Here is an 11,552-nt window from a genome sequence, read left to right as displayed (position 1 = left end):
AAAAACATGTCCTCAAAAAAGTTAAAGTTTGAATTCCGGTGGCCCACCTGAATTCAGCTTCCGAACATAGAACGTTCGGCACTGGGGCCATTGTCAACTAAGCTATGGAATACGAGTCTACGCTGACGCTTCTGTACGCCACAGCAGTACCACTCGCGTCGGTGAGCGGTCATGTCCCATGGTTGAAAGCCGAGTCCTACTGACTTGGCAAAAAAACGAAAAACAAAGTTTGCTGATTCCACCAGAATTCGCATAGGTGACTAGCACAGATAGGTGCGGTTGATACATGGTATGCATAGTGTCCGCCGCGTGGTATGCGCGCATATCACACGCGGCGACCGCTATGTATCGAACCACGCGTAACTGTGTGGCAGACGACAAAATGTAGTCATCAGAGGCAACTAATATTTTACACGTAAAAACTGATATCTATGTGGTATTGTTTAAAAATTTAATACAACTGATTGAGAATAATGAAAACGACAAAAAGTAAGGTGAAGTTTTAAAAAAGAATTACCAGAGGTAAAGGCATTGATAATGATGTATATAAAGTCATCGCAGTAGGAGATAAATTAATTGCATCATTCGAACGATTTTGGACTCCTTAGAATATCGTCAATCAGCACAACAACACACTTTCGGGGGATTTCGGGTCATAACCAGAAACGATCGTAAAACTTCGGGATGTGAAAAATACGCTCGGGAAATGACATGTTTTTATCGATATCTCGCGATCCGCGCGGAGTCGCCATGTCAAATATCGACTGTTGGCATTAAAAAAATGTGTTTTAAAAATGTTACCAAGTGGGAGTGCCTCTTTACTACCCCTTTTAAAAGATTTTATAAATTATAGATAAAAAAACTGTTACAAAACATTAACAGAATAACCAAACATAAAATATGTAAAAGAAAGTTAAAAACTTTTTGTTTCATACCACAAAAATAACATTTTAATTTGTGGAGTCTTTTCCTCATATTGCACTAAACACATATTTTTAATTTAAAATACCACACGGAAAGCAATAAAAATGATACATTCTAGAGAATAAAAAATATCAAATAACATACTTTGTCTCGCCTGTGTGTACTACATCGCTGGCAACTCACCTTTCTTTTAATAGAATGCGCCTCGGGACGATAAATGCAGACTTTCAAATTCTTACAATACTCATCGTCGTAAACCACGCGCCTCTTTACGGCAACAGCTTAGCGCTATGAGATTTTTGCGTAGGTCAGCGGAGCGGAAATTATTGCTCTGGCTCGCGAGAATGACAATACTTTGCTGATCTACCTTTTGTGTGGCATTTTGAAGCTGTTAAAGTAATTAAAATTTTCTCCTCCTTATTTTGGTGAAAATCGGGTATTTAATTTTTTTCCCGGGCTAACACAGGGATGGCACCCATTTTGAATATCAGATATTGGTAATTGTAAGGTGATTTGTTTCTCTGGTACCAATATTTGCATGGTGACCCTGTTTTTCATTCTTGATTTTGAAAGAGAATGGTTCAGATTTTCCTTGGCGAAATTTTGAGAAAAGGTTCAGTTTCGATGCGCATACTACCTTAATCATAGATGTGCACAATAGATCTATATATCTATTTTTGTACATACATGTCTTAATATACATTTATATGTCAACATATTTATTCCAAATTGTCCCCCAAGTGATAGGCTAACCCGAAAAGGGTCAAGATCATAGTGCTTCGATCGGATACACACAACCTTCCGTATTAAAGTGGCACTCCCACTTGGTAATATTTTTAAAGCACACGTTTTTAATGCCAACGGTCGATATTTGACGTGGTGACTGCGCGCGGATCGCGAGATATCGATAAAAACATGTCTTCAAAAGAGTAAAGTTTGAATTTCGGTGGCCCAACTAAATTCAGCTTCCGAACATCGAACGTTCGGCACTGGGGCAATTGTCAAATAACCTATGGAGTACGAGTCTACGCTTACGCTGCTGTACGCCACAGTACCATTCACGTCGGTGATCGGTCATGCCCCATGGGAGAAAGCTGAGTCTTACTGACTTAGCGAAAAAACGAAAAACAATTTTTGCTGATTCCACCAGAATTCGCATAGGTGACTAGCACAGTTACGTGCGGTTGATACATAGCGGCGCGCGCGGCGAACCACACGTGCTGTGTGGCAGACGACAAAATGTAGTCATCGGAGGCGGCTAATATTTAACACGTAAAAGCTGATGTCTATGTGGTATTGGTTAAAAATATAATACAACTGATTTAGAATAATGAACACGACAAAAACTAAGGAGAAGTTTTATAAAACTTACCTGAGGTAAAGGCATAATGCTGTATATAAGCTTAAAGTCTTTGCAGTGGAAAGTAAATTAATTGCGTCGTTCGAACTTATTGTAGACTCCCTAGAATATCGTCAATCTGCACAACAACACACCTTCGGGGGATTTCGGGTCAAAATCAGAAACGATCGTAAAACTTCGGGATGTGAAAAATACGCTCGGGAAACGACATGTTTTTATGGATATCTCGCGATCCGCGCGCAGTCGCCACGTCAAATATCGACCGTTAGCATTAAAAAAATGTGTTTTAAAAATGTTACCATTCAAGTGGGAGTGCCTCTTTAAGGTAGAACGCGCCTCGGGGACATATATTCGGAATCTCAAATTTCTACAATTCTTTTCTGATCTACCACTTGTGGTGGCTCATTTTAAAGGTACTGGAGAAAGAAAAACTTTCATGGTCTTAGTTTTTCGAAAATTCAAAATTTTCTTTTTACCAAATACAGTTAACAAGGAATGGCGGCCATTTTGAATTTCAAATATCGCAAAATGTCAATTAATTAGTTCCAAACTTTGCACGGTGACCCCTGATTTTTATTGTTGATTTGGTGAGAGAATGGTTTAAAGTTTCATTCAGGAAAGTTTGAGCAAAAGTTTAAATCTTTCACTTTCGAGGCCAATACTACCTTAGTCAGTAGGAACCTAGCGAGTGAGAAGTGATGCGACTTCAACGACTTATGACTATCAGAATGCAGATATAAAACGGCTACTCTACTCAAGACTAAAGAAACGATGATCAAATTTCGAGTGTAATAAATAATCAAATAGATACTATGAAAATGTAGGTATGGCGAGCGATCAAATATGAGTCAGAATTTTGGCCCTTCTTACCCGCCTGGACCACTGTTCACGGATTTGAGACATTTTTTAGATTATTTGTATTGTTTGCGGTGCAAGTTTTCTTACATAGCCCTATTTTTACACCTTGTACAGTCAATATTAATGGGCATTATGAACGTGGCAAAGGTAGCAACGATATCAAAGGAGGAAAACGCATGAATCTGGTTTATTCTGAAGTTGGAATTCTCGTATCAAGGACCTATTCTCATATGAATTCGTCGAAGAGAGAGCCACAGACAATACATACGGACTAAATGTCAGTTTTATCGCAAAGAAAACATAGTACGGATAACACGATTGGAACTATTTGGGGATAATTGGATGGTGAAGTACTGTTGATTTAATCTACAAATGTTATCTCATCTGCTTTTCTTTTTCATTACACACTTGTTTTTATGAGTAATTTGTATTATTGCAACACACAGAACATTAAACTATCTGGCACCTAAAACTTTTGAGAAATTTAAAGATTGTGAAAATCCAATTATCCCAAATTAGTTCCAACCGTGATGGATTGAACGTTTCTTTTTCCTAAAAACCAAGCCCTTTGTATAACTTTCTTGTCCATCACGTAACTTGCATGTTCCAGGAAAAGCCAGAGGTACCGGCGGTATGTAAAGTTCATATTTAATGTACGGGTCCCCAGTACACGACGAATGCAATTTCTGTTCCATTAGGCCTATAAGCAGGAAAACATCATAACTTTTTAACCATTACAAAATGATTTTAATGTTGATAGAGTTATTCTGCTGATAATTGTAACGGTCCTTCTAACCGACACTCTATCGTTATGGAAAGTGCCATAGACAAGCCATACTGTACAGTGTAGTACCTGCGAGGAACAGCAAGAAACGCCGCGTTCATCCAATCATCAAGGATTTTAATATGCACAAGGCATACAGAGTGAGGTTAACTTTCGCTTGGTATAGTACTATGCAAAGCGTTCGGCTTTTAACCCCGTGAAAACAAGGCAACGCCTGGTTCCCCATAACAGAATCACCGAAAATTGTTTGTAGTGTTTTGTGTCGATGACGCAGATAGAGATACCAACACAGCCTATCTAGAATACTATCAACTGCATAAAGTGTTTGCGTGGTCTATGGTAGAAGCTTTTGATTTGCTTCAGCGTGGTATCGTTTATTAGGATGAATGTTGCCATAACTTCCTTTTTCTACGGTAAGTATACAGCCTTTACGGTCCTCTCGTTCGGAGTTATCTGCAGTACAGTAGCTCGAAGTTTTGCCTGGGTATTTGGGTCGGACGGCAAAACCAGGTTTTGCAAACCAGGTTTTGCCGTCCGACCCAAATACCCAGGCAAAACTTCGAGCTACTGTACTGCAGCTAGTTCGGAGTGTGCTGCCCAAAACACTATACCGTATGTGTAGTCATCAACGGAAGGCCTTTTCGCAATCAATGCCGCAGGCACTCATCGTAACGGACAGGACGAGGACACGTTGACATCAAATATGCAAGCAGTCGACACATTCTAGTATACTGAGCACACACCGTGCCGTTGAACCTGAACATCAGACGGAAGCCATGCATTAGGCCAGGCTCTTGGGTTGTAATTCGATATAGTACTACTAGTAATCACGGAGGAAGCAGTGTAGTGGAGCTTTATTCCTGTTACAGCTTGCATAGGTCAAAGGTCAACCAAGTGAAGCTATTTAACGTGTACTTGGCCAGGCTACGGGCGTCACGTACGTCATTTGCAAACGTTAAACCTGCTCGGCATGTCAGATATCAAACGTGTTTATTTCAAAACCAATATTAACTTACATGTTCGACATATTTGGCACATTTTAAATAAAAGTTGATCGTTGACAAAGGGATGACACTTCACACATTTTTACACAATTTCAAAGAATGTTCAGGTCGGCCTGATTCTGCATACTCCTAATCAAAGTTGAAGGTCAACATCAAGGCAAATGAGTAAGGATGGCGTTATAATTTAGACTCCGATGTAATAAGCCAAAGTTTCCTCGTGACAATACAAGTAATATTGCGAAAGTGATAAATAGCTGTCTGATGATTTTTCCACCACTTTTGGTTTTAGTGTCAATAGCAAGTTCTGTTTCTACTCTCAAAGCATCAATGTTGAAAGACCCACTGTTTAGCTTGTCAACACAGCCTTTATACGTGATAAAATGCACCCTTCTGAGAACATTCGAATTCTAATCCTGACCAGAATTCGCTTGTCAAGAATAACAATGCAGTCTACTCACGTACTTGCTGAGCTGACAATCTGAAAACTGTGTAAACAACTAAACGTACTTTGGAGACTAGAAAATCAAACTGCAGTTGACAGAAAAAGACAATCAAGAGGTCATCAGAAGTTACAGCTTCTAGCCCTGTAATGCTCATGTTACACAACCATCGTGATCCAGAATCGGTGCATGTACACATCATGATTGTATGCAGTTTTTACAGCGCTGTAAACCATTGCCACTGTTGAATATGTGCTTAGGGAGCTTTCAGTAATTACAGGGGGGTGGGCCGGGGGAATTTCGCGAACACCTGTACCGTAAAATATGACCCTCCCCCTATCCTCCTGTCTAAAATGTGACCCTGCCCCTTGTCCGACATTCTAAAACTTGACCCCCCCCTAACCACTGCGGTATTCTCCCCAGGAATAACTAAAACAGTATCAGCTAATTTACATAACAATTGGTTCAATTAATATGTAATATGTTAGGGACAAATTACTGAGGGGAGGGCTGGTGTTTTCGGAGGGACAGTCGCAATTTATCACGCAAGAATTTTTGAAGAGATATGGTATTTCATACATTTTAGGGAGGGTCACCATATTTTGTGCAACTATAAGAAGGCAAGATGTAGCTGATTTAGTGCTTCATCAAAAATATCAAATCATAATACATGGAGTCTATCAGGCAAATGATTGACAATTTACCCCCACAAAACATGCTATATCTGTATTTTATATATGTTTGATAATGTATTTAAATGTACTTTGCTTGAAAAGGGAAGTAAAATGTGCATTTGTGTACAAGAAATTGATTTCTGAATTTCATCTAAAAAGTTGGTTCACTATCCATGGTGTCTATGATGAAATTATGAATAGTTTTTTCCAATACAAAAATAGGTAAATTTTTGCATTTGTGTACTCTTGATTATTGATATCAATTTTCTTGATTAGACTAGAATGGTTACAAGTCTATGGTTGTGTAAGAAATTTGATTTTGGAATTTCACTGAAATGTCGATTCACTATGCATTGCGGTCTATGGTGAAACTATAAATAATTTTTTTTCAGTACAAAATTAGATAAATCTGTGCATTTATGTATGCTTGATTATTCACATTATTGTTCTTGATTAGACTAGAGTGGTTACAAGTCTATGGTTGTGCAAGAAATATGATTTTGGAATTTCACCCAAATGTCAATACACTATGCATTGGGGTCTATGATGAAACTATGAATAATTTTTTTTCAATACAAAATTAGATAAATCTGTGCATTTATGTATGCTTGATTATTTAGATTATTGTTCTTGATTAGACTAGAGTGGTTACAAGTCTATGGTTGTGCAAGAAATATGATTTTGGAATTTCACCAAATGTCAATACACTATGCATTGGGGTCTATGATGAAACTATGAATATTTTTTTTCAGTACAAAATTAGATAAATCTGTGCATTTATGTATGCTTGATTATTTAGATTATTGTTCTTGATTAGACTAGAGTGGTTACAAGTCTATGGTTGTGCAAGAAATTTGATTTTGGAATTTCACCAAAATGTCAATTCACTATGCATGGCGGTCTATGATGAGTGTGTGCGTATTTTGTTGGTGATTTCCTATTCAGGAAATATCACATGGACAATGAAAGTTTGGCCATAATATCAGCTTCTGTAAAAGTGAGCCTCCCCCCAAGATAGGTTTATAAAAAGTGACCGTCCCCCTTCAACTGTTTTCTAAAAAGTGACCCTCCCCCAATTCCCCTGGCCCACCCCCCTGTAATTACTGAAGGCTCCCTTAGATAAGCAAATAAGCAAAGCGTAGCCAAGTTTTCAGCCTGCCGCTTTTCCTGCGTTCTAAAGACAGCATGTTATTCACGAAAATCACTTCGGTAACAAGCTGACTTCTTTCAATGCTGTCGGTCAAGATGTAAAACAATCATAGTTGAAAAGAAGAGCTAATATTAGCTTGAATTTAACTGTAAGGAAGGGGTCGTCGGAACTGCGCATGTGCGACTTTCTCGACAAGTTTCATGCACGATATCTGTAGATGCATCCTATGAACACAGCTGCGGCATTGAAATTTTACGGTGTGCATTATGAAAAACATGTTTTAATTTTCATCAATCGCCAACGTACCTTGCATACAACGTTTACATTAGTTGTATGGGTCCCATACGATCCCTGACCGCTGTTCAGACAACCTCTTCCATTCAGGTAGGATGCGCCTGGGGGTCAAATATTCAGACTCTTCCTTAGTGTTTTCATTACCTTTTAGTCTACCACTTTTGGGGGGCTCATTTTGAAGCTAATAGTGTAGGCCTAATAAAAGTTTTCACCGGCTTATTTTTGTGAAATCGAAAATTTAGTTTTTCCCTACAGAGTTACACAGAGATAGCAACCATTTTGAACTTTGAGAGCCGAGAGAGATTTGGTAATTCGCTGCCATATTATCAAATCTATACGGAGACCCCTACTTTTAATCTTGGTTTTCAAAGAGAGTGGTTGAAAGCTTCCCTAGGGAAATATAAAGCAAAAGTCAGTTTCGAGATGCGTAAGACCTTGACCTTTGACAAACAGATGTCTAGATTTAAACCACAGTCATTTCTTTTCTCCTGTTACATGTACAGTGTTTCTGCAGGTCGGTTGTGTGTCAACTTTGCAATGCTATTCTTGTAACTATGACATGAGCATCGGCATTGGTGATGCAGATTGCCTCGGTGATTTCAAGACGAACGCATCACACACTACAGACTGCACAGCCGTATTGGATTTGTTCACTGGGTTGCCCGTGAAAGACCCTGTTTGTTCGGTGAGTCACTCTCTCAGTCCTGTAACAAATCCACTTCGGGAATCTATTTAGTTGCTTTACATATGCAGTTCAGCTCTTGAACAATACCTGTGACTTTCATGTAGCATTGCGAGAAAGTGCACTCTTATCGAATCATAATTGCGCTCTCTCTCTCTCTCTCTCTCTCTCTCTCTCTCTCTCTCTCTCTCTCTCTCATATTATATATATAAAACAAACACAGAACAATATCTTCCTTTGTAACTTTCCAATGTTTATCGATAGGTGTCAAGTAGGACAAGACCAGACGGTTCGTTATATAAAATCAGCCGGACGTGTAGCCCTGCCGTCTCCTGTTACTCAGGTTGTGGTGTCAATTACGCTGACGGTGAGTTCACCCAGTGGTCGGGGGCATATTTTCACAATTCCGCCAACTGTTCCATTCAAGACATCTAACAACTTGTGAGATCGACCATCACACCATTTACGGTGACCAAAAGTTTCACCCAATCATGGATCTAATCTAGTAGGATTTTATTGGAAAAAGTATATCAGCTTTTCTATAAGTTTGGTTATTAACTCTTTGAGAGCCGTAATTTTTCCTACCAAAAATTTTGTGCAGGATTCTACCAATTTTGTATAAAATTTTCTGTATTTTTTAAATAATTTTGTACCATATGACCATCACATTTCATTGGCTACAGCTTTTAATCAAAATTCTGGCAAAAATCTGAAAAAAAATTGACTACAGTATATTTTATAAAGGCAACAAAAATTGACTTTGGCGCTCAAAGGGTTAATACATCTATCATCTACATAACATGCCGTAAACGAATAGTAAACCAACTACTCCTGGAGATTTTTTTTTACTCTACATCGGCCCTTCCCTACCGTTAAAAGGTGGGGATACAATAATTTTTAAGGTTGCACTTTCGCTCAAAGTTTCCCCAGGTCCATTTTCTCGTGTTCTATGATTTGTGATTTCTTACGCAGAACACGAACTGTGCGGTTCCTGCTGCGAGGAAGATCTCTGCAACACGGACAACGGCTCGGGTCGTCTCAACGAATCAAGGTCAAGTTTACCGAAAGAACTTGCTGCCGCCTTTGGTGTCGTATACTTCCTGTATATGTACATGGTTGCGTAACATAGCGCCTTACGGAATAATCACTGAGATGTTCATCCATAGACGGTAGAGAAGGCTACTGTCCATGCTTCTTCTGATGAGTCAAAAAGAATAATCATCACTATTGTCCTAAGAATCATGGCTTGCAGAAAATTGGCGCTCTTACAAAATTTTCCAGGCACATTTTTCAAGTGTATTATCAGGTGTAGTTTGTGACATTTACAAGCATGGGTTTATAGATTCTCGCTCCTGTACAGTAATACACAGTAAAATAATATATTTAAAATGCAAGGATAAAGATGTTCGAGATGTGTCTGATGTGAAAACGATCTGAATCTGAATGTGAAGGAATACGCTGAAGGACCAAATTACAGGACCTGGCATATCATCAACGGAGATCAAATCAAAATTTTAGTTGTGAAAGCCATGGTGTAGCGATTCAACCGAATGCCATAGGCACAGCTCACCTATTTTGATATTTTTTGTGTGAATATTTTTCAAGTATTTGTGTTTCAGTGGAAGTAAAATAAAGCGATAAAGTCATTGTTCATAGATTGTGGTACCTTAGTCTTGTAGCGGCAGATTTTTGTCTTGATTTTTGAGCATTTCGGAGAGTAATAACGGTAAGCGAGACAACCTACAGTGTATGTGTCAGAGCTACTGAAGGCTTGCTAACCAGTATGTTCTCAGGAGACGCACTAGAGGCAATGTAGTCTGGCAGAGACCCTGCGATTCGCGTTCTTCCCTGTTGGAACACGCGCGCGCCCTTCAGAGACGCGACGCGAATCCCAGGGTCTGGACGTTCTTGCAAGCGACCGGTCGGATTTCTGCCTGATCCGGGTACTTTATAGAACTCCACACATCCGTTAATCAAAACAAAAATGACAGGTAGCATAGCCAAATAAAATTAAAAATGAAAAATAAAAACATACCGCGTATATAGGTCTACCAGCTACTATCATATATTGTCTTCGCCCAGTTAGATATGTGTTTCTTTTGACGTCACTACCCTTATGAATATTCATTTACTTGCAAGAACGGACAGTCGCTGTGTCTGGCAGCGCGTGCTCACAGCTGCACAGCCTTCGAATGCTAGGCCCATTGCGGCGCGCACAAAACAAGGCACAGCGACTGTGGAGAGTCTAGAGGCAATGCTGTGGGGCGGAATACGGCTCTCGAAAATTCTCCTCATTTTTCGACTTGTGACAGTTTGATAAATTACAAATTGTAGTTCGGTCGTGATTCCAACATACATGAGCTTGGGGAAGTTTTTGTGGCTGGCATTGGTCTGTTTGTAGAAATAAACGGAACCTGATACCACCGTGTGTTTTTATCGACGACATATTTCAGTCATTTTCCATTTATATTAAGGGACCGAGCACAATTAACGGCAGGGGGCCGGAAGAGAAAATTGGGGGGGGGGGGCACGAAAAAAAAATGAGTGTTCTTGGGGTGGGCCATGAAAATTCCAGGGAAGGTAAGGGGTGGGCCACCAAAATTTTTTACACCATGACAAACAGAGAATATTTTTCAGCATTTTTGTTCCTTGTTGAAGCTGGAGAACCTTGTTAAACTTCTTGTAGCATGATGAAATACCAAGTCTTAAACCTCACAATACAGTTGTTATGTGTAAAATGTTCAATATTATTATTGAAAATTGACTTCATTTGTCAACAATAATAATGGTTGGTAATGATACAGATGCTGGGTTGAAACTGGTTATTTCATCATGCTATAGGAAGAACTAGAATACATAGTGGACACACAGGAAAAAAATACTGAAAAAAAGGAGAAAAAAATGGCATTAATGGGTCTTTTATAGTAAGCCCATGAAGGACTATTCCAATGGCAGACTGTCATTACAGTATCGTTGAATATCTTGGGTAGTTATAGAAAGGCAGACACTGGGTTGTGGAAAGTGCATTGAAATCACAATGGTCATGTTATACATTTTCCCCAACATCTGAAAACATCATACAGATACTCAGTTGAAGTAAAGCATGGACATACCGGTATATGAAATGTTAAACATGCATACCAGCAAACAGACTCAAAAATAATTATGCAGTTCAGTTCAGTCTTCTCAGTGACAAAATTGTCCTAAAATTATTTCTCTTTGCTGTATCATACTTTGGAAATTAAAAAGACAATGCATTCATTCTACATACCATGGGTGTTTCACTTGAAGTTCTTATTTTACTCAGAGTATGATGAAATGCACAATATTGAGCTTGTTAGACTAACTTGGAGATGTGCAGTGAACACTGTCATCATTAAAA

The 11,552-nt window shown here is 39.0% G+C and overlaps 1 protein-coding gene across 2 annotated transcripts; it reads left to right on the top strand.

Moving 5' to 3' along the window:
- The first annotated feature begins 2,609 nt into the window (after window positions 1-2,609).
- LOC139114279 (uncharacterized) lies at window positions 2,610-9,901 on the top strand. 2 transcript variants are annotated; one of them, XM_070675881.1, is made up of 4 exons: window positions 2,610-3,419; window positions 7,992-8,173; window positions 8,435-8,537; window positions 9,143-9,901. In XM_070675881.1, the coding sequence occupies exons 2-4, from the start codon at window positions 8,048-8,050 to the stop codon at window positions 9,292-9,294; spliced, it is 381 nt and encodes a 126-aa protein (XP_070531982.1). In that variant the 5' UTR covers window positions 2,610-3,419; window positions 7,992-8,047; the 3' UTR covers window positions 9,295-9,901. The 2 variants fall into 2 exon arrangements, with proteins under 2 accessions (XP_070531982.1, XP_070531981.1); XM_070675880.1 differs by lacking the exon at window positions 2,610-3,419 and adding an exon at window positions 3,454-4,339.
- Window positions 9,902-11,552: the final 1,651 nt, after the last annotated feature.

This window comes from Ptychodera flava, chromosome 16 (genome assembly GCF_041260155.1).
Source record: "Ptychodera flava strain L36383 chromosome 16, AS_Pfla_20210202, whole genome shotgun sequence".
Classification (NCBI taxonomy): domain Eukaryota; kingdom Metazoa; phylum Hemichordata; class Enteropneusta; family Ptychoderidae; genus Ptychodera; species Ptychodera flava.
Note: the sequence above shows the minus strand (reverse complement) of the source record. Positions and strands in the feature narration are given on the sequence as shown.

What these genes read in the sequence shown, in the direction of transcription:
- LOC139114279 (XM_070675880.1), top strand. Translation starts at nt 4,309, where the DNA reads ATGAATGTTGCCATAACTTCCTTTTTCTACG. An exon ending in CATAACTTCCTTTTTCTACG is followed by an intron (nt 4,340 to 7,991) that starts GTAAGTATACAG and finishes TTACATGTACAG; the next exon opens with TGTTTCTGCAGGTCGGTTGT. An exon ending in TGAAAGACCCTGTTTGTTCG is followed by an intron (nt 8,174 to 8,434) that starts GTGAGTCACTCT and finishes GTTTATCGATAG; the next exon opens with GTGTCAAGTAGGACAAGACC.